Source organism: Lithobates pipiens, unplaced genomic scaffold, assembly GCF_037356315.1.
Source record: "Lithobates pipiens isolate NorthernLeopardFrog02 unplaced genomic scaffold, aLitPip1_a1.2 Scaffold_19, whole genome shotgun sequence".
In the NCBI taxonomy this organism is placed as follows: domain Eukaryota; kingdom Metazoa; phylum Chordata; class Amphibia; order Anura; family Ranidae; genus Lithobates; species Lithobates pipiens.
In genome coordinates, this window is record NW_027507764.1 from 92,675,261 (window position 1) to 92,699,113 (window position 23,853).

The 23,853-nt window shown below is 40.5% G+C and overlaps 1 protein-coding gene across 3 annotated transcripts in view; it reads right to left on the reverse strand.

The window, feature by feature from the left end:
- The window catches only part of LOC143996175 (integrin beta-1-A), a 53,295-nt gene that overhangs the window by 13,398 nt on the left and 16,044 nt on the right, over positions 1 to 23,853 (reverse strand). For all 3 annotated transcript variants that reach the window (XM_077491088.1, XM_077491090.1, XM_077491089.1), the window contains exons 2-12: positions 21,590 to 21,656; positions 19,813 to 19,898; positions 17,261 to 17,477; positions 17,002 to 17,172; positions 12,931 to 13,169; positions 12,111 to 12,266; positions 10,999 to 11,094; positions 10,767 to 10,856; positions 10,514 to 10,654; positions 5,642 to 5,844; positions 2,461 to 2,699 (exon numbers count right to left, since the gene is read on the reverse strand). In XM_077491088.1, the coding sequence (XP_077347214.1) occupies positions 2,461 to 2,699; positions 5,642 to 5,844; positions 10,514 to 10,654; positions 10,767 to 10,856; positions 10,999 to 11,094; positions 12,111 to 12,266; positions 12,931 to 13,169; positions 17,002 to 17,172; positions 17,261 to 17,477; positions 19,813 to 19,898; positions 21,590 to 21,656 (1,705 nt within the window). The remainder of the gene's footprint in view (positions 1 to 2,460; positions 2,700 to 5,641; positions 5,845 to 10,513; positions 10,655 to 10,766; positions 10,857 to 10,998; positions 11,095 to 12,110; positions 12,267 to 12,930; positions 13,170 to 17,001; positions 17,173 to 17,260; positions 17,478 to 19,812; positions 19,899 to 21,589; positions 21,657 to 23,853) is intronic.

A 23,853-nucleotide genomic window follows, 5' to 3' on the forward strand; every position in this document is an offset into this window, starting at 1 on the left:
AGGTATACCGAGTCCATGGAGTCACCAGAGTTGTTAAACCTGTGACACAGGTACTGGAACAGCTCTGCATGTAATGATCCCCGTTTCAGGTCCAAGCACTGAGTAACTCTGGCTGCCAATTGTCTACACTTGGAATATGCATGGCTAACAAGGCAGGAATGTGAAGTACTACCCAAGACAGGATACACTCTACCAAGTTAAAAGGCAAGACCTCAGGTACTCATGAATCCCAGAAAAGCTAGTAACAAATAAAAGGTCAAATGGCCAGGAGGTAAATCAAAATCACCGTTATCAAGCAGCAGGAACAGAATTTCTTAATGCTGTATGGCAGCAAACAGTGCAGAGCGAGCAATACTCCACCCAGGAGATGACACCAAGGCTCATTCCCACCGCGTTAACCTTTTCTGTGGTTAAAAACAAGTGGGGAATAAGAGGTGTCCATTGAAAATGAGGTAGCTCCAGGCACTCAGCCTGGCAAGCCCACTCAAGTGTTTTTGAAGGTGCCCCAAGAGGAACCCCATTGCTGGAAGGCCCCTTCCAGTCTTTCCGTGCAACATTCATGCCTGTGGAGCCAAGGCATTGTACTTCAAAAAGCCAGGCCTGAGGTCAACTGCAGCAGATTAGCTGATAGAGACAAATCTCTAGCAGCAATGTAGAGAAGAGTCTTGATTTAGGGGGAAAAAATAAATAAAGTTCTGGCAAAAATAGTGCAGTCCAAAACAGCAGAGCTGGGAGAAGAGATGCACATCCTTATAGGACACAAACAAAACAGACCTGTTGGTAAGTAGGAGGAGCATCCTGGGTCAGCCTGGTTTTGTTTGCAAGTGTCAAATCCTCCTGTAGGTGGCAGTACCAGCAGACGATTATAGTCCCCAGTGAAAACAAAACTACCCCCTTGCCATGGAGCTCCCTCTAGAATCAGGTGCTGCTGAAATCCTCTCACACTCTGGCTTGTGGGCAGGTCCCTCTGAGTCCCCACATACAATGCAGAGCTATTGGCCTGCATTGTACCCGATAATGTCAGTGCCTGCCACTGCTGGAGCATCAGGGAGAAAAGACTGTGGGGAACCAAAGTGTGGAGGGAGTAGGGGACTAGGCAAGTAAAAGTCATTCTGGGTACACTAGGCATAAGCAAGAATTTAAACCTTGCAGTGAAGAGGGGCCCAGAGTTCAGTCTTAAAGACTTCCTGTATGTGTCAATGGAAAAGAGAAAAAAAAAAAATAAAAGAAGAAAAAAAAAAAAAAAAAAAGTGTCATTTTTGGAGACACCCTGACATTTGTACCAAGGTTTTTTTATTCCCCCTGCCAGAAAGACAGATCTACAAATTTTGCAGTTCTACAGAAACTTACAGTAAAAGCAAAAAAGGAATGGTCTGACAACTTGCAGTATAGTATGACTTTATACAAATTTTACCTTGAGTACTGTACAGTGGTATCAAAAGCAAGAAAAACAAAAAGACACAAACAAAACCAAAAAAAAAATAAACTGCAGTTTAAGGATCTTTAAACAAGGTGGCTAAATTCGTTTTTGTTTTTTTCACCTTATGATCCAGACAGTCTTATTTCTTAACTTCCTTTAAAGTGGAATTAAACCTCTGTCAATTATTATTTTTTTCTTTTAAAAGGAATTTTTATTGAATTTCCATACAACAGGAATAAAAAAATAAAAAAAATAAAAAAATAAAAAAAAAACCCATCTATGTTAAGTGTAAAGCAAAAAAAGGAAGCAATATAAAGATTACATAACTTTACTCAAGCCAACTTTTTTTTTTTTTTATTGGGACCCAGGAGTGTATGCAAAATGTATTAGCGCATTATGGCAGACTTACCATGTTTTGGATCTTTGGCTGCTTTGATGGTGCAGCCAAGGCAATGTTACTCATTACAGCACAGAGTAGTGCTGTAAATGTATGCGGAGCCATGTGGCTCAATGTACATAAATGCTGACAGGCAGGTGTGAAGGGTTTAGGATGAGAGACCAATAGGGACCCTTCTTTTATAAAAATCCTGCCTGTCAACAAAAAAATGGCAGAGGATTGAGACAAACCATTCAACACCGACAGGGGTGCTTACAATGATCTGATATTCATGTAAAGCCTTTATTGCAAAAAACAAACACACACAAACTATAAACTGATGGAAAATAAATAAGCGTTCAGATTTTTTTAAATTTTTTCTTTATAGTCAAATCCTTTTATATCTGCCAGTGCATCTAACACTATCCTATCCCCACATTGGCAATGCAGCTACCCAGTTTCTGCATTGCGCCTCAATCCTGAGTGGAGACACCCTAAGAAAGAAGTGTTACTAGCCATATTACAAAGTAAGGAAAGAAAGAAAATAAAATAAGAAAAACAAAAGATACCATGTTTAGGGATTGGCAGATTTATTTAGGGTTTAATACATCAAGCATCCAGAGTTGTTCTTTCCTAAAGTTTGTGAATATAGTGCTGAACTCACCTCCACAAATCAATCCATTGGATCGATCACAATTGAAATTGTCACAGTCACAGTATTTTCCAGAGTAGACCTCATTGGGATTTTCCCTCTTCTTACACACACACTGGCCACAGATACAGTCTCCATTGTTACTGCAGATCTCCGAGCTGTTCTCCTTTCTGCACTGAGCATCCATGTCTTCACTGCTGACTTGCTCTGTGCTGCATTCGCACTGTTTTCCAATACGACCCTCATTGCATCTGAGAATAGATTAATCTAGTGTGAAAAGCCAACATACACCAAAAATAAGGGGACTCATTTACAATAGTCAGCCAAACAGCACCTACATCCAATCAGATGCAGACAATGTTTGGGCATCTTGGCAGCTGGCAAAGCGTAAAGGCAGTTTTTTTTGTGTGCAGCAGCCTCCTGAGCCTCATCTCTGTCCAGCGATGTCAATGAGTCCCTCGGTCATCCCTGATGCTTACTCCTGATTGGGCTGAATGGCAGCTCTGTCTAAATGGACACACGGAACTGGAGCTTGGGTGCCCCCATAGCAAGCTGCTTGCTGTGGGGGAACTCGATAGGAGGGAGGGGCCAGGAGAACTGAAGAGGAGGATCCAGGCAAGGATAATATACGTTTATTTTTATTTTTTTAAAACAATCACTTTAATCAAAATGCATTATCTGCAGTGGGAGTCTCGTCCATCTGCACTGTGTGGCATGGATGAAGGAATCTGATTTGTTTGCAGACTGAACAAAAAAAAAAAAAAAAAACGTATGGCCAGCTTTACCATCACATTGGTGGGGCAAAGTAAATATAAATCAATATGTACTAATTTACTATTCTTGAAAAAGCTGCTGCAGTGCTGCACCGTGGCAAGACTGAATATTACAGTAAGTATAAAACAAATTAAGAAGCCATTAAGTTGTCTGTTTACAGAATACAGCTTCAGTACATCAAATAAACCCTCAAAATAATCCCCGTCAGTAGTCAGCAAGGGGAAACCACAAAAAAAAAAAAAAAAAAAAAAAACACAACATTTAAAGTGGAGGAGAAGTTAGACTTCTATGGAAACCTGAAAATGAGAAAAATAAATAAAAAAAAAGCTTCCCGTTACCAAAAAGTGACATTAGGCAAACAGATTAAACTGCTGTAATTATTCTCTCTAAAGTGGTTGTTAAGTCACTCTGCTGTTGTCTCCACACAATCCTCTTTAATAATGCTGTGTGCCCCAGTGACTTTTTTTTTTTTTTAAACACAAAAGGAGGTTGTTCTATACCCGATTTCAGAGCTCGTGACTGGCTGCCTCTCCCCTCTCGATCTGACAGCTACAGCGGGAGAGGCCGAGAATCCCCCTGCTGATGTCTGCCAGGAGGAGAGGAGGAAAGAGGCAGAACCAGGCAGGATCAAACAGGTATTTCAGGTCATACAAGGGAACAAAATTACACAGCACAAGCACAGTGCTGTTATGCATGCTTTAAAAAAGGAAAAGGATCCATCTTTAGGATCATTTGCATTTTTATAAAGCAATGCGTAGGACAATCTGCACAGTATAGTATGTATTGAGGCTGGTGGTAATGTAACAGTGTGTAGTATATTTTTCTGGTAGACACTTGCACATTACTTGAATACAACCGTGTACTTTAAATATTATCTCGGACCATGTGAGGGATTCTTCTCGTGTTCAGACTACCAATATTCCAATGTCAAAGCAATGCATCACCTATTCTACAGCCATGACAAAGCACACTTGGACTAAAGAGGAAAGGTGGTGTGCCACAGAAAAACGTGGTCAACAGAAAATGTGAAAGACTGCCTGATGCCATCTAGTCAGCCTGGACTATTTACAGGGGTGGTGAATGATGGGATATTCATGGAGGCTGTTCTAAGCACTGTAATGTCTTCAGCTTCTCCTGCCCTGCTGATGACATGGGCGGCAGAGCGAGGGACCCTGGAGAGAACACACACAGGCTGAATTCTGAATCCGAAAGTAGGACTGTACAGTAGTACAGAGTAAAAAGAGGGGGGGGAGTGCATGACTGCAAGGGGCACTGTGACAGACTGCACACGATTACAGAGCAGTCCCCTACCTACAGGTGTAGGAAACGTTATCAAAACTACCACAAAAACACTTGCTTTAGGTGAAAAAAAAAAAAGCTGCAAAAAAAGGGAACTACAGTCAGAAAAGTGGCACTAGAAATTTAAAGTGGCTCTAAAAGCATAAGGGTGTTTACCGCAATTCATCTTCTGTGTTAAACGTAGTAGTAAACCGTATATAAAAAAAAAAAAAAAAAAGGGCCTAGGCAGTTTAATGTGCTAGTACGCATAGCATTCTAGCACATTAAGACACTTGCTTGAAAACAAAGCCCTCCAGCACTGCACTGTCACCGCCGACGCTGCTTCCATCTTCACCCGTCTGTCTGTCTTTCTTCCATGTTGGCGGTGTGAATAGCCAAGCTGGCAATGCGGTCACCCCTGGGCATGCACACAGGAGTCACTGAAGGAACTGCACCGGTATGCAGTTCATTCAGAGCACATGCGCTGGTGACATCACCGGCTGTATCTAAAAAACAATATTTCCTAAACGGTGCACGTTTAGGAGATAATTTCTGTACCTACAGGTAAGCCTTATTATAGGCTCACCTATAGGTTAAAAAAAATAAAAAATAAAATAAACCCCCACACACAAACAAGGGAGTTTACTCCTATTTTGAAAGTAAAATAATCTGTGTTCAGCGCACCCTTTTACTTATCCAAGCCTGATCTCAACCCAACGATGTATAGAGGCGCTCCCCACACTGGCTAAAACACAGCAACGAGAGCCTTTGGCTTCTGCTGCAGTCAATCACAGCTATTGAGAAGGGACAGCACGTGGCTTGGGAGCGAGCCTGCACGAGTACCCCCATAGCTAGTGACTATGTTGGCATTCAAGGGGGGGGGGGGGGGGGGGGTAGGGAATCAGAAGTGTCAACTCCGCTTTAAAGAACATATAGGGAAATATGCATATGTTGCAGAGATTTGCTGCATAATGTTATTTATTGTGCGCAGGCAACTTTGAAGGCAAAATACTTGGACATCAGCCCCCAGAGAGTCTGATACTGCCTCCTCCCACAGTGCTTGTAACACATAAAAGCATAAAGGATTGTGCATGGATCAACAAAACATGTAGATAAAGAAAGAACAGCCAAAAACAATTACCTGCAGGCTCCACATTCAAATGTACCATTCCCAAAATGACATTCTGGGCTATCAGGTGTTCCCGACTCTTGACAATCACATTCACAGATAAATTTCAGAAGAATCTCAACCTCCTCAGTAAAACCCAATGGCTTAATTTTAATGGACTCGGTTTGGTCCTTTTTGGGGCACTTGTGAGCAGTTACACTGATCTCAAATTCAACCTGAAAGAAAAACCATTCTAACTTATGCCATGTTTCCAAGCAATCCAAAACTGTCCAAAATACATTGATGCGGGACTTTTAGTGGAGTGCAAATTAAGCATATGGGAGATAGAGGGATTAAAGAGAAAATGTATTCAAAAATAAATAAAATATATTATATACACACACATTTTATATATACATATATAGATACATATATATATATATATATATATATATATATATATATATATATATATATATATATACACATATACATATACATATACATACACACACACACACATCTTTAATCTGCTGTCTTTAATTCAGCTTATTCCTTCTCACAGGAAGAAAAGTTTTAAGTTACTGTTCACCACATTGATTTATTGTGGTGCGAGACAATAATATGATCGGTGAAGGGTTATTGCTGTCTATTTCTTGTTCAATAGTTTTTATTGATATAAAGTAGTAAGTAGAACATTACAGAAGAATCAAAATGGTACAATGATACGAACATGTAGCATATGTATAGTGGGGACGGAAAGTATTCAGACCCCCTTAAATTTTTGGCTCTGTTATGTTGGAGCCATTTGCTTATGGAACCTAACTCGAACGACCAATTAGAACTGCCCCCTTTCCCTATTTAAACCACTTCAAACATGGTAATCCAGATGCCTGATGAAGGAGCACGCATGCTCCGAACGCGTGCAACGTAAACCACAAACGAAACGTCATCGCAGTGCGCCCCTCAACGTAACAACGAACGGACCTCCCGGACGCTGCTACACCGAGCCGTGCGACGCTGGGAACCACCGGCGCCACCGGACGAGAGATACAGCCGAACGAGTTACCGCTTCTCCTTGGGAGCCCTGCGATGTCCTCTAGATACATGATGTGCCTGAAACTTTCTGGTAGAGTGTGAGTGCATAACTTCACAAATTAAATGTCTTTGATTCAACAATACTGCACTTAGATTGGCGCTGTTTTTCTTCTGTTTATATGTCTTTTACAAGGTACCTTCTACCCTTGAACATACTGCCTTCCTGCCTGTGCTAAAGAAATCCTCCCCTTTCTATGGCTATTTTCCACAACCAATAACTGTGGACTATAATTTGTGATCATGCCAGCTATCCATTACTTTTGCTGCATTTACTGACATATACAGCAAGGATTGCAAAACTCTGTGATAAGCAGACTTGACATCCCTAAATCCGCCACGCCAACTTACCAACTTCAGCCTTTTTTTTCCCCAAACCCTTCCCCCCCCCCCCCCCCCTCTTTTTTTCCTTCCTCACTCCCCCCATCCAGGACATATATAATCCAGCAGCGCAACGCACAAAAAAACAATTTCTATTGACAGGTGTGTGGCTTTCCTAATCAAGTCTAATCAGTATAATGAAACACAGCTGGATTCAAATGAAGGTGTAGAACCATCTCAAGGATGATCAGAAGAAACGGACAGCACCCGAGTTAAATATATGGTGTCATAGCAAAGGGTCTGAATACTTAGGACAGTGATATTTCAGTTTTTATCTAATAAATCTGCACAAATATCAACAATTCTGTGTTTTTCTGTCAATATGGGGTGCTGTGTGTACATTAATGAGGAAAAAAAAAAGTGAACTTAAAGGATTTTAGCAAATGGCTGCAATATAACAGAGTGAAAAGTTTGAAAAAATTACACTTTGCTACAATGTAAAGTAGTACTTGTATAATGGTGTAAATTTGCTTTCCCCTCAAAATAACACAGCCATTAATGTCCAAACCGCTGGCAACAAAAGCGAGTACACCCCTAAATGAAAATGTCCAAATTAGCCATTTTCCCTCCCCTGTATCATATGACTCGTTAGTGTTGCAAGGTCTTAAGTGTGAATGGGGAGCAGGTGTGAAACTTGGTGTTATCGCTCTCACTCTCTCTCATACTGGTCACTGGAAGTTCAACATGGCACCTCATGGTAGAGAACTGAGGATCTGAGAAAAAAAAAAGAATCATTGCTATACACAAAGATGGCCTAGGCTATAAGAAGATTGCCAAGACCCTGAAACCAAGCTGCAGCATGGTGGCCAAGACCATACAGCAGTTTTAACAAGACAGGTTCCACTCAGAACAGGTCTCGTCAAGGTCAACCAAAGAAGTTAAGCGCACGTGCCTAGCAGCATATCCAGAGGCTGTCTTTGGGAAATAGATGTACGAGTGCTGCCAGCATTGCTGCAGAGGTTGGGGGGGGAAGGGGTGTCAGCCTGTAAGTGCTCAGACCATACTCCGCACACTGCATCAAATTGGTCTGCATGGCTGTTGTCCCAGAAGGAAGCCTCTTCTAAAGTTGATGCACAAGAAAGCCTGCCAACAGTTTGCTGAAGACAAGCAGACTTAGGACATGGATTACAGGGACCATGTCCTGTGGTCTGATGAGACCAAGATAAACTTATTTAGCTCAGATGGGGTCAAGCTTGTTTTGGGAAACCATGTGAGGAGTACAAAGACAAGTGTGTCTCGCCTACAGTCAAGCATAGTGGTGGAAGCATCATGGTCTGGGGCTGCACGAGTGCTGCCGGCACAGGTGAGCTACAGTTCATTAAGAGAACCATGAATGCCCACGTGTACTTTGACACACTGAAGCAAAGCATGAACCCCCCCTTTCGGAGACTGGGCCACAGGGCAGTATTCCAACATAACGACCCTAAACACACCTCCAAGATGACCACTGCCTTGCTAAAGAAGCTGTGGGGTAAAGGTGATGACTGGCCAAGCATGTCTCCAGATTCAAACCCTATTGAGCATATGTGGGGCATCCTCAAATGGAAGGTGGAGGAATGCAAAGTCTCTAACATCCACCAGTCTTCATGGAAGAGCGGTAGAGGACTCCAGTGGCAACCTGTGAAGCTCTGGTAAACTCCATGCCCAAGAGGGTGAAGGCAGTGCTGGAAAATGGTGGCCACACAAAATATTGACACTTTGGGCCTAATTTGGACATTTTCACTTAGGGGTGCACTCAATTTTGTTGCCAGCAGTTTAGACATTAATGGCTGTGCGAGTTATTTTGAGGAGACAGTAAATTTACACTGTTATACAAGTTGTACACTCACTACTTTACATTGTAGAAAGTGTCATTTCTTCAGTGTTGTCACATAAAAAGATATATTTACAAAAATGAGGGGTGTACTCACTTGTGAGATATTAGAGAATATATATATCCCTTTGGAGGTATACCAACTTCAACTCTTCTTGGAAGGCTGTCCACAAGTTTTAGGAGTGTGTATGCAGGAATGTTTGACCATTCTTCCAGAAGTGCATTTGTGAGGTCAGACACTGAGGTGGAAGAGAAGGCCTGGATTGCAGTCTCTGCTCCAATTCATCCCAAAAGGTGTCCAGGCCAGCAAAGTTTCTCCAACCCAAATTCGCTCATCTATGTCTTTATGAACCTTGCTTTGTTCACTGATCCAAATTATTTGATGGAGGGTGTTATGGTGTGGGGTCATTTTTCAGGGGTTGGGCATGGCCCCTTAGTTCCAGCGAAGGGAACTCTTAAAGCGTCAGCATACCAAGACATTTTAGACAATTTCATGCTCCCAACATTGTGGGAACAGTTTGGGGATGGCCCCTTCCTGTTCCAACATGACTGCGCACCAGTGCAAAGATAGATCCATAAACACATGGATGAGTGAGTTTGGGGTTGAGAAACTTGACTGGTCTGCACAAAGTACTGACCTCAACCGATAGAACACCTTTGGGATGAATTAGAGCGGAGACTGCGAGCCAGGCCTTCTCATACAAAATCAGTGCCTGACCTCACAAATCCGCTTCTGGAAGAATGGTCAAACATTCCCATAGACACACCTAAACCTTGTGGACAGCCTTCCCAGAAGAGTTGAAGCTGTTAAGGGTGGGCCAACTCAACAGTGAACTCTGCGGACTAAGACTGGGGGTGCGGACAGTGGGTAAGAACTTATGTGGAAACACGTAAAGCTGTAACCACATGTCCTGAACAGAAAGCAGAAAATTTAAAGGAAGGGTGACCGGAGAAGACGAAAAGCTGGTAGGCCAGCAAAAGGAGAAGGAAAGAGGGGAAAATAGAAAAGGGCAGGTAAGAGGGAGGCTGCCAACTCCACACCAGTGTAAGGGTTATCTACGTACTATGCAGGATTTGTAGAACTAGGGTTTCAAGAGCATGGAGTAAAAATGTGAAAGGAGGAAAGGATTCACCCATGGTTGCCAAGTTTTCAGATGCTGCAAGATCTTATATAAAATATATAGTCACCTCAATCTTACTAAGGATCATAGATTGGGTCACCCTATTCTCGGTTTCTAAGAGGCAGAGTGATGGGAATTGCCAGGCCTTTGCTATAGTCTGCTTGGAAGTTGTCAAGTTTCAATTGTACTTTTGTGAGGTCAGTGATGCAACAATGCCAGGGCAGTGTCAGAGTACTGCTGTCTATTTTCTAGAAAATGAACAGAGAACATTGAAGAACTGAATGCCCAGGATCATGCAGGTGATATATTACTGTTTAACTCCAAAACAGCTGAATAAATAAGCTGTGTAAATCTTAGGAATGGATGGACAGAATACAAATCTATTGGCAAGTTTCCACCTATGTATCTCACCTGTGTATTCAGCAGTTTGCCTGAAGTTCAGATTTAAGAAAATGAAGTACATGCTGCATAAGCTTTTAACCTGTAAATTCTTACCTGATCTCCCAGAGAGATATTGGAGCATTTCCTTCCATTCTCTCCTGTTCCAATCACTCCGTTTTTACAGAATGACTTATAATTGATTGTTACACCTTCTGGTAATTTGCTGTTTTCTAGGATAAGCTCTGAAGACAGTGACTGGATAAAATAAAAATATATATTTTAAACAGAAATACCACAAAGCTTTGAAAAACAGGAAGCAGACATGAGCCAAGATGGTTATCAGCCAGAGACAGAAGTGTGCACTTACGTTGTAGGAATCAATGATCAGCTGAATTACATTACTAGAGTTTGAAGACAGAGTTCCCACAGCTGATTTTGGGATTAGATTTTTCAGCTCCTAGAAATGAGAAAGAATACTTTAAATTACTATTCATACAAAAGAACTATACTAATGGGGTAATTGTCTAGGATGCTCAAACATGAAACAAAATACAGGAAAAACAAAAAAACGCACACAACTCAAAAAATATCATACATACCTTGTAAACAGCCTGAAATTCCACAGTAACAGCAAAGATTGTCTGTATGTTGTTTTCACTGAGCTTCTGGACCAAATGAGCAATTGATGGGTAGTCCTGTAAACGAACATATGAAACAGTATTGAAGTAACTCCTATTTGGGTAACTGTATTGGAGGGAGAGAGGGAGAGAGAATTTTTCTCCACTGTTCACTTTCAAATAAGATCAGTTCTAGAATTATCTAACTGTTCTCCCCCTACCACAGACCTAAACATCGCTGCTGCACGACCATATGATAGGCAGTAAGATTTTGGTAACACCCCCCCCCCCCCCCTTCCAAGGAAAGGTTGCACTCTGCAGCAGTTCACAGGACAGTAAAACTTAATGTTTGCCTGGTCAATGAGAAGCTCATGGCAAAAATGATATCAAATTTAAGTGGTTTTGGGGATCCCTGGATTTCGCATTGCCTCCCAGGGAATTTTGATTGTCGTCTCCTCAACCTTTTATTCACTGGTCAGACGTAGACAAGGATCATGCACTTGGAGGAGGAGGCGTTTGGGGAGCACTCCTCACCCAACTCCCCCCTCTACTCCCCTTCAATTCTTCTATTGCTCCAGGATAGTTAGTTTCATTCCCCTACACGTGCCATGGTCTTAACTAGGGCCATGTTATCAATGTCCCCACTGGTCACTCTTGCATTCCACCAGATTCCTTATTTGTGTCCTTGTTACTGGGCCGACGAGTATCTTTGTATAGTTATACTTGTAACACTATACCTCAAAATATAGTGTACCGCCTTCGGTTTCTTCGCAAAGCACTTTTGCAATGTTTCATTTTCTTTGAATATTTATACAAAAACTAATACAAATATTAAAGAAAAACTTTTGCATTGGAATTGCAGCTTTATGGAAATGCTAATAGCTTTTGTATCTTGTGCTGTGTTATGGGAATAGTGTTTATATGCCTTTAAAATAAGTCAGAAGTATTAGCATTACAATTAATAGCTTTCAGATACAGAGCAATAAGAAATACATCCAATTTTTATAAGAGTTATAATTAAACTTCAACTGATCCAACTTATTAGCACAGTCTAAGAGGAATTAAAATAATCACAAAGACATCTGCAGACTCACATAATAATGGCTCATTGTGTACATATTGTTTTGCATGTGACATTTTCCATCATTTGGCAGGACGATTCCTCCTAACTTGCCATCACCAGCAAAATGGAAGCCAGCATCGGTAGAAAACACCAACAAGCGTGTGACATTCCTCCATCCAATGTGATCCTACAATGAAGGATATTATTTTCATGGTAGAAAAAAAACAGTAACATTCAAATGCTCATAGAAACATGAAAAACAGCCATGCTATGTGTGTTTAGCAATGCCACCATGGTGGTGTGAGAAGGCTAGGCCAAATGACAGCAAATAGGACTACCAGTGCCATTCTTATATATAGCAAGGTCTTGAGGAATAAGGGCACAGCACTGTAAAATTAGTATATATGGCACAAGTTAGAAGGGGATTATGCTGTTAAAATTGTCATCTTCTTAACAGAGGGAGATGTGGAGTGTAGGGTGTTCTGTAGCTCTCTAGGTAATTGGGTAGGGCTTATAACACATGCAGAGGGGCACATCAACTTGATAACTCACTGTATTTTTGTCAGGATCAACTTTTTTTTTCAAACAGATAAAATGCTTTTAAAATGGTAGATTTATAAGACCAAAAGGAAGCAAAACTGCATAAAAATTGTAGTGTTTACACACACACACACACTCCGCAGTAGGAAGGGTTGAAAGCATTTAGGGCACAAGTGGACTTATCATTCAAAACATTCAACTAAAGCATAGCATTATGTGTGATATAGTGGTGGGTCACCTATATAAAAAACATATGCAAGTGCGGAAATAGTTGGTTCCAATGTTCACTATACACTTTGTTTAGGACTTACACCACACACAGCGACTTGCATGATGGCATCAAATCCACCTTCTGGGGAATCCAAATTACCAGAAATCTGCTGCTTGCCTACTAGTTCATTGAAAAGGTTTCCATTACTTGTGAGGCTGAGAACATTCTTGTAACTGAACGGACTGGTACAATTCTGTTCGGCTGTGCACGGGTTTATGAGTTTAGCAGGAGTAGTACTAATATATGGCATGACTGTCTTCTCTACAAAAGACCCAAAACCTGAAGCAAAACAGAGATGGTATTAAAATTTAGTACATTTCAAAACATACAGAGGGCAACTTGCATCAAACAAAACAAGCCAAAACCCCCAAATCCGAAAAGAAAAAAAAAAAGTCAGAAGTTATACAAGCCATATTTTATTAACAGAAAAACATAGGCGTTTAAACTGAGAAATATGTACCAAAAAAAAATTAAAAAAAAAAGGCAACAAAAAACAAAAAGTGAATGGCACAAAAGGAGGAGCTGGAAGAACGTTTTGCAAACAAATAGATTAATTGGTAACAGTTGAGTAACATAATTGGGTAAAAAAAATAAAAAAAAATAAAAAAAAATGCCAAGTTGCAACTAATCGTCGAACAATTTCAGAATAATGTTAAAGGGTTCGTTAACCCATCTATATAAAAGACTATGCCAGTCCCTCTATTAGAGGCTGGCAAGCTCTATCGTAGCTGTAAAGTGGCCGTGAGACCGGCCTGAAGACAGCTCAAATTTGGCATGTAGAACACTTGTTTTTGAAAACTACTGACAGTGTGCTATGCCAACCTCTAATAGAGAGGCTGGCAGTGACAATTTTAGTTTTTTAGTTTTTTTTTAAACACAAGAAGCAGCCGGGGCCGGAGACAGACACAGAGGGAGATGACAGGCAGGAAGGAAGGGGGCGAGAGGAGAGCTGGGAGGATATACCGGCGTATAACATGCACTTTTTTCCCCCTAAAATCAGGGGGGAAAAAATCGCGGGTGCGTGTTATACGCCAATCCTCCACGATTTCTGGGCGGCTTTAAGCCGCCTCCGGCCCTTCTCGGTGGCCGAACACCGCAGAGAAGGGCCGAGATACAAAGGACATCCCGGCAGCGCCATTTTAAAAAATAAAACCCAACACTGAGGGGACAAGGACGCACAGGCTGCAATGAGGACACTGACAAGGCTTCAGATGGACACTGATAAGGCTGCATTGATGGGCATTTAAATGCAAGTTTTTTTTCCCTTAAATTTCCCTCCTAAACTTGGGGTGCGTGTTATACGCCGATAAATACAGTAGCTGTATGATGCAGGGATGTACTCTGACCACGGTGATCAGCCCTGATTTTGGTCAGCGTAGAGAAGGCATACAGGAAGTGCCAGGTTGGGGGTTTACAGTTGTTTAGAGGGAGGCAGATTACACAGCACAAGCACTGTGCTGTGTAATCTGCTTTAAGGGACCAGGATCTGTATTTTTTTGGGTTAAGACTTTAAAATGCAAAATTGCAACGACTTTAAAATATATAATTTACAGTACATAGTATCAAAAGATTGAGAATCTGGAGAAATCTTTGCATGCAAGGGACAAGGCTGATGTGGGCCGTCAGACAGCACTGCGTTAAAAACAGGCATTATTCTGTGACGGACTTCACTGCATGGGCTCAGGAATACTTCCAAAATCACTGTTTGAACACAGTTCTCCGTGCCATTCAAAAATACATTTGAACATGATCCATAAACGCCACCATCTTCTGTGGAACAAAGCTCATTTAAAATGGTCTTGCAGAGTGGAAAATTTTTCTGTGGTCAGACAAATCAAACTTACGTTTTTGGCAACCATGGGCGCTGCGTTCTATGGCCTTAAGAGAGGGGCCCCTTCTGGCTTGCCATCAATGATCAGTCTAAATCCTGCATTAGTACGTATGAAAATGGGCAGCTTGCATATCTGGAAAGGCCCCATCAGTGATGAAAGATAGCCAGGTTTTAGAGCAGCATATGTATCCAGACAATGGTTTATTTCAGGGAAGGCCTTGCCTATTTCAGCAGGACAATGATAAACCGCATACTGCACCTATGACAACAGCATGGCTTCATAGAAGAGTCAAAAAAAAAAAAAAAAAATAAAAATAAAAAAAACACACAAGACCCAGGACTGTTGAGCTGTTGGAATCCTATATCAGGCAAGATAGGGACAACATCCCTCTCTCCCAAAAAGCCAGCAACTGGTCTGCTCAGTTCCCAGGCATTTAAAGAGTTTTGGTAAAAGAGAAGGGGATGCTACACCATGGTAAACATGGCCCTGTCCCATCTTTGAGATGTGTTGCTGCCCTCAATTTAAAAATTACCTTATTTCCTTCAGGGTTCCCAAAAGGACATCAGACCACAGACGTGACATGAAGTCCAATTTATATCATCCATCGCACTAAAGCATGAGGGTCACCTTCTCTGCTTCTGGTGCCAATTGCAGAGAAGGCTTTTGACCGAATACACTGGGGATATTTTTAGCTAAAGTATTGTCGGCCTTTGGAATTGCAGGCTCAATATATTCATCATATAACCATCATGGTTTTACACACCAAATCTTCGGCTCAGGTATACACTTCTGGCATCCTTTCCACTCCTTTCGCCATTCGGAATGGGACCTGTCAGGGATGTCCACTCTCCCTGTTGATCTTTAAAATCTTATTATGGAACCCATGGCAACTAATATTTGCAACCATCCCTGCATCTCAGGCTTTTAAGTCCAAAACTCACATACCATCAGCCTTTTTGCCTATGACATATTAATGCTCACAGATGTATGGAATTCCCCGGCTTTGGTACACTCTGCTTTAAAACTGTTTAATTGCCTCTCCTACAACAAGGTGAGACAAAATCTTATGTCTTAGGACTGAACCCCCCCCCCCCCCCCCACACCCATAAAACAAACCAAGTCCATCATTTCCCAATGCCTGGAGGGCTACAGGGATACATTTTTGGGTATCACACCAATGGCAAGACTAGAGTAATTCTTCAAAGCTAACTATATCAGTTTCTAGATAAACTATATTTAAAACTTAGCAGCCTTTAAGATGATCCTCCAATTTCTATACCTATTCAGAACTTTGCCATAGCACACACTAAACGTGTGAAAATCTGACAAGACATCCTGTCAGGTGGAAGGGATCCATGCATGATCGATTAACTTAAGAGGTCAGACATCAGTATACAAAATATAAAAAAAAAAAAAAAAACTTTGGTCCCCTAAAACAATGGCGTTCATTAATATATATATAAAAAAAAAAAGTGTAAAATATAAATTAAAGTCACACCCAAGCAGCACTAAATTTTAAATACAAATCAGTCCCAGGTCACACTGCCGTGACTTGTTGTGCGATTTGAAAGTTCAAAGTCGCATGACAAGTCATACCCCATTAACTGCAATGGAACCATTCTAATTCTCAAGTCACTCAGAAAACGTTGCTTGCACTCAAACTGCATAGCTACTTAAAGTGGTTGTATAGCCAAATTGGGGACTTACCTACATGAAAGCCTACAATAAGGCTTACCTGTAGGTTTAAAAAAAAAATATATATATATATATATATATATATATATATATATATATATATATATATATATATATATATATATATATATATATATATATATATATATATATATATATATATATATATATATATATATATAATCTCCTAAACCTGTACGGTTTAGGAGATATTCCCCTCGCAATGTGCCGCTGACTGCAGCAGCGCATGCGCACAGCGGATTCCCGGCTGGAAGCCCGGCAGACGCCGGATCCTTCCGGAGAGAAATCTCCCACGCTCATGCGCGGGAGTGACGATACCCGGAAGAAACGCTGAGGGAACATGTCAGCTCCCTCGGCGTGGATCGGGACAGATGTCGGGGCCTCGTTCTAAGGTAAACATTTCATAATGAGCTAGTATGCGGTGCATACTAGCTCATTATGCCTTTTGCTTTGCAGGTGAGCAAAAAATAAAAAATTTCAGCGAGTATACAACCGCTTTAAGATTTAGAGGAGAGTTTGTTCTGATCTCTTCTCTAACAAGCCTATGATGCAACTCCTCTTACCTATCCTGAAATCTGAAGTAATTTGTTCCATTTCTCTCATGAGAGCAGTGCCAAGGCTTTTTACATTCTCCAAATCGTCTTTCATGGAATATGACAGGTCCATAAGATAATACAAGTCAATGGGATAATCTTCTGCTCGTCTGAATGTTAAATTAAATGTCTGGGGCTCTCCTGTACAAAACAAGAAACAAAAGTTAGATAATCCATGTGACAAGGCTTATACACAGAAACCCACCACGCTTAGAATATATGTCCGCACCTGATCTCAGTTCAAATTTTAACTGCTGGGGTCTGATCTGTGTAATTTTGGAGGGGTCCATACGCTCTCCTTTGGCCTTATTTGTTATAGGGTTGTCCTTTAGCTTTTCTTTGCTTCCTCTGGGATTTTGAATGTCTTCCTCTAGACAGCCCTTCGTTTTTAATGCAGCAAGATCATCACAGCGTGCAGATGTGGGCTCACCTTCTTGCAAAAAATCCTAAGAATAAAAGGTACAAAAAAGGTTAAAATGCATGAACGTAAATACACAATCAACTTCATAAAATAAAAATGACTTCTAACTTGTTATGGCAGTTAAAGCAGTATGAATTATACCATTCTTTTTCTTGGTTTAACTGGCTCCACTTAGCCCAATGTTGTACATCAAAAGTTATCAGTACAATCAAGAAGGCTACCAGTCAGTAACTAAACTAGAAACACACGTTTCAGCCAAGGTCATGGGTTAAATATACAGTAGACTTAAAAACCAAAATAAAAGCTTAAATAACCATTTGGAAATGTGTCCATATACTGTACATGGGATTTCAATAGAGTGAGGAGAAACTTACTCATAGCAGCATGCATCAGTGACAGTCAGAAATGTTTCAATGACCTTTCTCTGCGATACCATTCATGGCCTTGTTTACAAGTCAGCCAAAATAATATTGGCAAAAAAAAAAAAAGGGCCAACAACTGCCATGTTCATTAGAACACAGCAGGAAAAACTGTGGTAAAGTTTTCTGAATTGCATTATATAAAAATTGTTATGAATATCTTTATACAAATTTTACCAAATGCTACAGATATACTGTGAGGCACCATATTAATTGTATACCCAAGGAATCCCTCTTACTTTATATAGTAACTTCATAATGGTTTCATAATTTTATCCAAGACCATTGTGCTTTGATATAAAAAACCGATTCAAGCTAAAATTTTAGTTATTGAAAGATAATCGATAGGGGTAGGATACAGAATTATAGGTAACCGTTATAGGTCACACCAGAAAAGTTAGTGCTTTTTTAAATTTTGTTGACACACTAATAGGGTCAATTTTAACAAATGTTCTGTTGATGCAAAGACAATCAAGATGTTCCCTCCTTGAATAAATGTTGGTTTTGTAGCAATGTCCACAACCTAGAAGAGGTAGCCCTTCATAGTATGCATTATTATCCTTATTTTCAAAATGAATCCATACACATCCGCTACATAAAATGGCCATATAATCTATTTCTCATCAGAATTGTTTTACAATACTGTGTCTTTCTGCCTATTTATAACATCCTCCATGACCTCCCGAACCTCCAGAGAAGGCTGAGAGCAATAGAAAATACTTTTCTAAGTTAAATTACATACGATTCACCCGTCCCCTCTAAGGGGGCTGGTGACAGATTTCAAGGTGGGTGGCAGATAAGATGGAGACACGGGGACTCGGAATGTGGATCAATTCTAAATAATATTTCTGACGAGGGGATATCTTGCTCTGTAGTAACGAGTTATATGGTTTCATTTTATACGATAGTTAATAGCGGGAACTGGGAATCCCCCTTACACTTTAGGGGAATGAAGTACCCTTGCCCCAACCGATAGTCCATTATAGGGCCAGAAGCGGGGGGGAACAAAATAAGAGGACAGGCTTCATTAAAAGTAAAACTACAAGATAACAGACACAGATATATACTTTTAAAAAGCAGTAAAGCTGGCTGGCTGTATGTCTAGATAATCCTATGTCCTCTGTAATGATATATGATGCAAGTTTTTTTGTTCAATGGAAGAGTTTATCCAAAAAAAAAATATATATATATATATATATATATATATATATATATATATATATATATATATATATATATATATATATATATATATATATATATATATATATATATATATATATATATATATATATAAATAATAATAATAATAATAATAATAATAATAATAATAATAATAATAATAATAATACTAAAACAAAAAAAATATAAAAACACACTACATACGATTCAAGTATGCATGTCATTTTTTAAGACCCCTTTCACACTGATGGCATTTTGCAGGTGCTAGAGCATTAAAAATAGTGCCTGCAATCCGGCCTCAAACAGCTGCTCCATTGTCTCCAGTGTGAAAGCCCGAGTGCTTTTACACTGGAGCGGTGCGCTGGCAGGGCATCAGGAAAAGTCCTGCAAGCAGCTTCTTTGGAGCGGTGTGTTTACACTGCTCCTGTCCATTGTAATCAAAAACGCTGCTATTGTGCTGCATTGCTGGCGGTTTTAACCCCTTCTCATCCACAGGGGGGTTAAAAGCGCACCGATAGCGCCCAAAATGCACTGCAAAGCCGAAGGTAAAATGCCATTAAGAATAGTGCAATTTTATCACAGATGCTATGGGCGGCACAGTGCACAATGGGGCTTAAACCAGAGCTTAGTGTCACTTTGGATGTTACCGCCAAGCTTTGTTTTGCTAAATACCCTTACAAAAATTGTAATTATGTAGTTGCACAATTATATATACACACACCTATCGGATACCACAAACAGTACATCATCCACACTCACCACTTTTGTGCACCACCCACAATTTGGTCCAGCTTGTATACATTCTCCACAAGATTTGGCATTAGCTTTTAAGCACTCTGTTCCACCTAAAAAAATAAAAATTAGTTACCCTGGCATTATCAGTCCAAGCTAATTCAGTCTCATACCAGTTTAAGGCAAGAGCTTTCCAAAAGCCACTTTTAACCAGTGTCCCTCTAAAACAAGCAAACAAAATTTATTTATGGTTATTTATCATTCCTTGCCTTTCTCTTCAATATATAGGAGTGTTTTTTTCTAGTGTATATTTACATTAGTATATTGGTGTCCTTATTGTAATCACTGTACATAATTCCGTATAAGATCGGTGTTAACATTCACTTATCTAATTTTGGTGATATATTTTTATTTTATGTTTTTAGCGCAACCCACTCCTTTTTTCCTAGACTTTTAAAAATGTGCATTTTTTGGATAAAAAATAAATGACTTAAAATAAAAATATAGTAGATTTGTTTTGTTTATCAAATCTACATTTTCAGGAAAAAAAAAAAATACATCAAAATAGAATTTCTTGCGCACAAACAAAATTGAATCCCCAAAATTTTTTGCACAAAATCAAAGAGGAGATGGTAACAGAGACCAAATGTGTCAAGCCTCAAAACTGTGTGCATACATAAAATCTTCTCCCCGATTTCACCATCATTCATTCACAGAATTCTTCAAACAGGAAAACTACAAGTGCCTACACCCTTTGCGGTAGTTCTCAAAGCACTACCAGGGCACTGTTGAGCGCTCTAGGTAGTTCATGGATGCTTTTTGTCAGTGTGTAACTGCCTTATGAGGTACAAGCAGACTGCTTTCATAGTCTGAAGGAGCCTTGCATGGCACCTGTTAGCTGCCCATAGCGGGTGCAATGCTTTAAAGGCTCCTATTGAAAAGAAATAAACGCACATTTTTTTTACCTGCAAAAAGATGGGTTTTGTTTGTTTTTAAGTGAATTTACCCTTTAGCCCTAGTTCACACCGATGTGGGGAAACGCACAAGATACCCTGCATTTCCCCAGCATCGCAATCGCACAGCCTCCACGCGATCTGCTGCAGGTGTCAATGTTAGATTTACAGCACCCCGAAACAGATTCACATCGCATGGGTGTTTGCACTCATGCAATGGAGGAGGAAGAAGAGATGGAGGAGGAAGAAGAGATGGAGGAGGAAGAAGAGATGGAGGAGGAAGAAGAGATGAAGGAGGAAGAAGAGATGAAGGAGGAAGAAGAGATGGAGGAGGAAGAAGAGATGGAGGAGGAAGAAGAGATGGAGGAGGAAGAAGAGATGGAGGAGGAAGAAGAGATGGAGGAGGAAGAAGAGATGGAGGAGGAAGAAGAGATGGAGGAGGAAGAAGAGATGGAGGAGGAAGAAGAGATGGAGGAGGAAGAAGAGATGGAGGAGGAAGAAGAGATGGAGGAGGAAGAAGAGATGAAGGAGGAAGAAGAGATGGAGGAGGAAGAAGAGATGGAGGAGGAAGAAGAGATGGAGGAGGAAGAAGAGATGGAGGAGGAAGAAGAGATGGAGGAGGAAGAAGAGATGGAGGAGGAAGAAGAGATGGAGGAGGAAGAAGAGATGGAGGAGGAAGAAGAGATGGAGGAGGAAGAAGAGATGGAGGAGGAAGAAGAGATGGAGGAGGAAGAAGAGATGGAGGAGGAAGAAGAGATGGAGGAGGAAGAAGAGATGGAGGAGATGGAGGAGGAAGAGACGGAGGAGGATCTAATTAAGTCGGAAGAAAGGGGTCTAAAGGATATACTCACTTTGCTGAGCATTGCTGTATAAAAGTGAACCAAGACACAGCCCCAGGAAGATGAGTTTATGCGCCATCTGTAAGATAACAGAATGATTTCATTAGTGGATTCATTGCTGAAAGGTCCCAAACTAGCCATACATCAGCCCAATTTGCCATAAATTTGATCTTTTGGATTAACAACATATTGTATATCAACAACTGTTTAACATGAGGGCCCACCTAAACAATTTCCAGGCTTTTATTACTGGTAAGAAAGCAAGTGTTTCATGGCTCTCTATGATCTGCCAGATTCTAAACTGTGCACAAACTTGCATCAAATATTACCAGAAAAAAAAAAAAAAAAAAAAAAAAAAAAAAACAAACACCATGCCACAGATGTGACAGCTTTTCAATACACAGGCTACTGAGAAAAGGTACATATATTTTGGCTTAACATGTGAGCAATTTTTTTTTTTTTTTTTTTACAAAAGTGCCCCTGTGGTGGTGTGGGGCACTTTAACCTTATACTCTTACAGGATACTAGCCTTTTGTTTAGAAATGCATCAGGGTTGCTTTAATTCTAGTGCCTCCTTAAACTGTATCTAGAGATTACATTTTCCTTAATCTGTTTTTTTTTTTTTTTTTTTTTTTTTTAGCAAAGATTCAAGTGTAAATGCAGCGTTATTCAAATGGTGCAATAATACATCTCAAGCGTTTTACATGTTTGTTGTAGCGATGCAATTTCTGATTACCAGTTCCCCATTTTTGGTAATCCTAAAACTAGATATGTTGCAGACCCATGCCAGCCATATAAATAAGCTCTGAAAAATTCAGCGCTCCCTGAGTAACAGCCTGGAAGACCAGCAACGTATCGGAGGAGTGGAGCAGTCGCCGGATTCCTGAACTACAATGTTTCCATATATGGGCTGGCCTTTGCCTCTATAACAAACACTCCTCTGGGCTGGTTACACCATTACATTGAGCTGTTCCTCTTGCAGTTCAGAACAACCAGACTTGTGCAGTAACACTATATACAGTTCAAAACAAAGAAACAAGCCAGGAAACGATCGGCGAGACATTGGTTAGAGGCCAATGCATCACATATATTTCATAAATTTTTCCTTAAAGCAAAAAAAATAAAAAAAAAGTAGTTACTTGAGGCAAAGCTTACAAAAACTCAAAAAAAAAAAAAAAAAAGATTTTGCACATCTAGAAATATAATTCCCCCCCCCCCCTTCAGAAAAGTACCAGGGCATCCACAAAGTGCATGGTGGGGCTCTTTTTTTTTTTTTTTTTTTTTTATTTGTCATAGAAAATTGTTATTGCAGCCCAATTTACTGTATAACAAAGAATGGAGAGCAATACACTATAATAAAGTTCTAAATCCAATAAAAATTTTCTGACAGTTTAGCTTCCTCACCCTGGATCTCAGGACTATGTTATGCAGCCAAATAAGCAGGAACATCACCCAGCAGCGGTTTTTCAGCAGAGATCTATAGCTACTCATGTAGAAATAGATAGTTGGTTTATACAGCTACAAATCGCAGTGTGCCGTGACCATCAGCAGCTGCACTGGTAGAGCATACTAAGAAGTCAGCCATTCTGCAGCTACCATTATCCGCACAATGACTGAGCCACCAATCACTGGACTTGCTGTGATCTTCCACTGACTGCCATTAAAGTTCACCCCCCGCCATCACTTTTTAAAAAAGTTTTCTTCATTCAACCAGCGAAAACACACAGATACCCACATCCATTCAAATGATGAATGGATGCAGGGATCATCCCCACGGAGTCCGCGCCCCCCCATAATATACATTCGCTACAAGTGCTGATCAAATGCTGTTCAACACAAACCAGTTATTAACCGAATTCTGATGAACAGAGAGGAGGCATGCTTAGCATTAATTTCAATGGCCAGAATAAATGACTATTCTGGCTAACGAAATGAACACCCAACTGCTTGGTGTCTAAATGCATCGAAAAAACACAGCTTAAAGAGGAGGGCCGTTTAAAAAAAAAAAAAAAAAAAAAAGTCAGCAGCTGCAAACACTGCAGCTGCTGACTTAATAAACACATTTACCTGTCCAGGGCGCCCGCGATGTCGGCCGCTCCGTCCCTCGGCTCTCGGGTCCCGGCGCCGCCATTCCCTCTAAGGGAAACAGGCAGTGGAGCCTTATGGCTTCACTGCCCGTTTCCTACTGCGCATGCGCGAGTCCCGCAGCGCTTTCTGAATGGGACGCGCTGTGTTCTGGAACACACAGTTCCCAGAACACAGCGCGACCCATTACC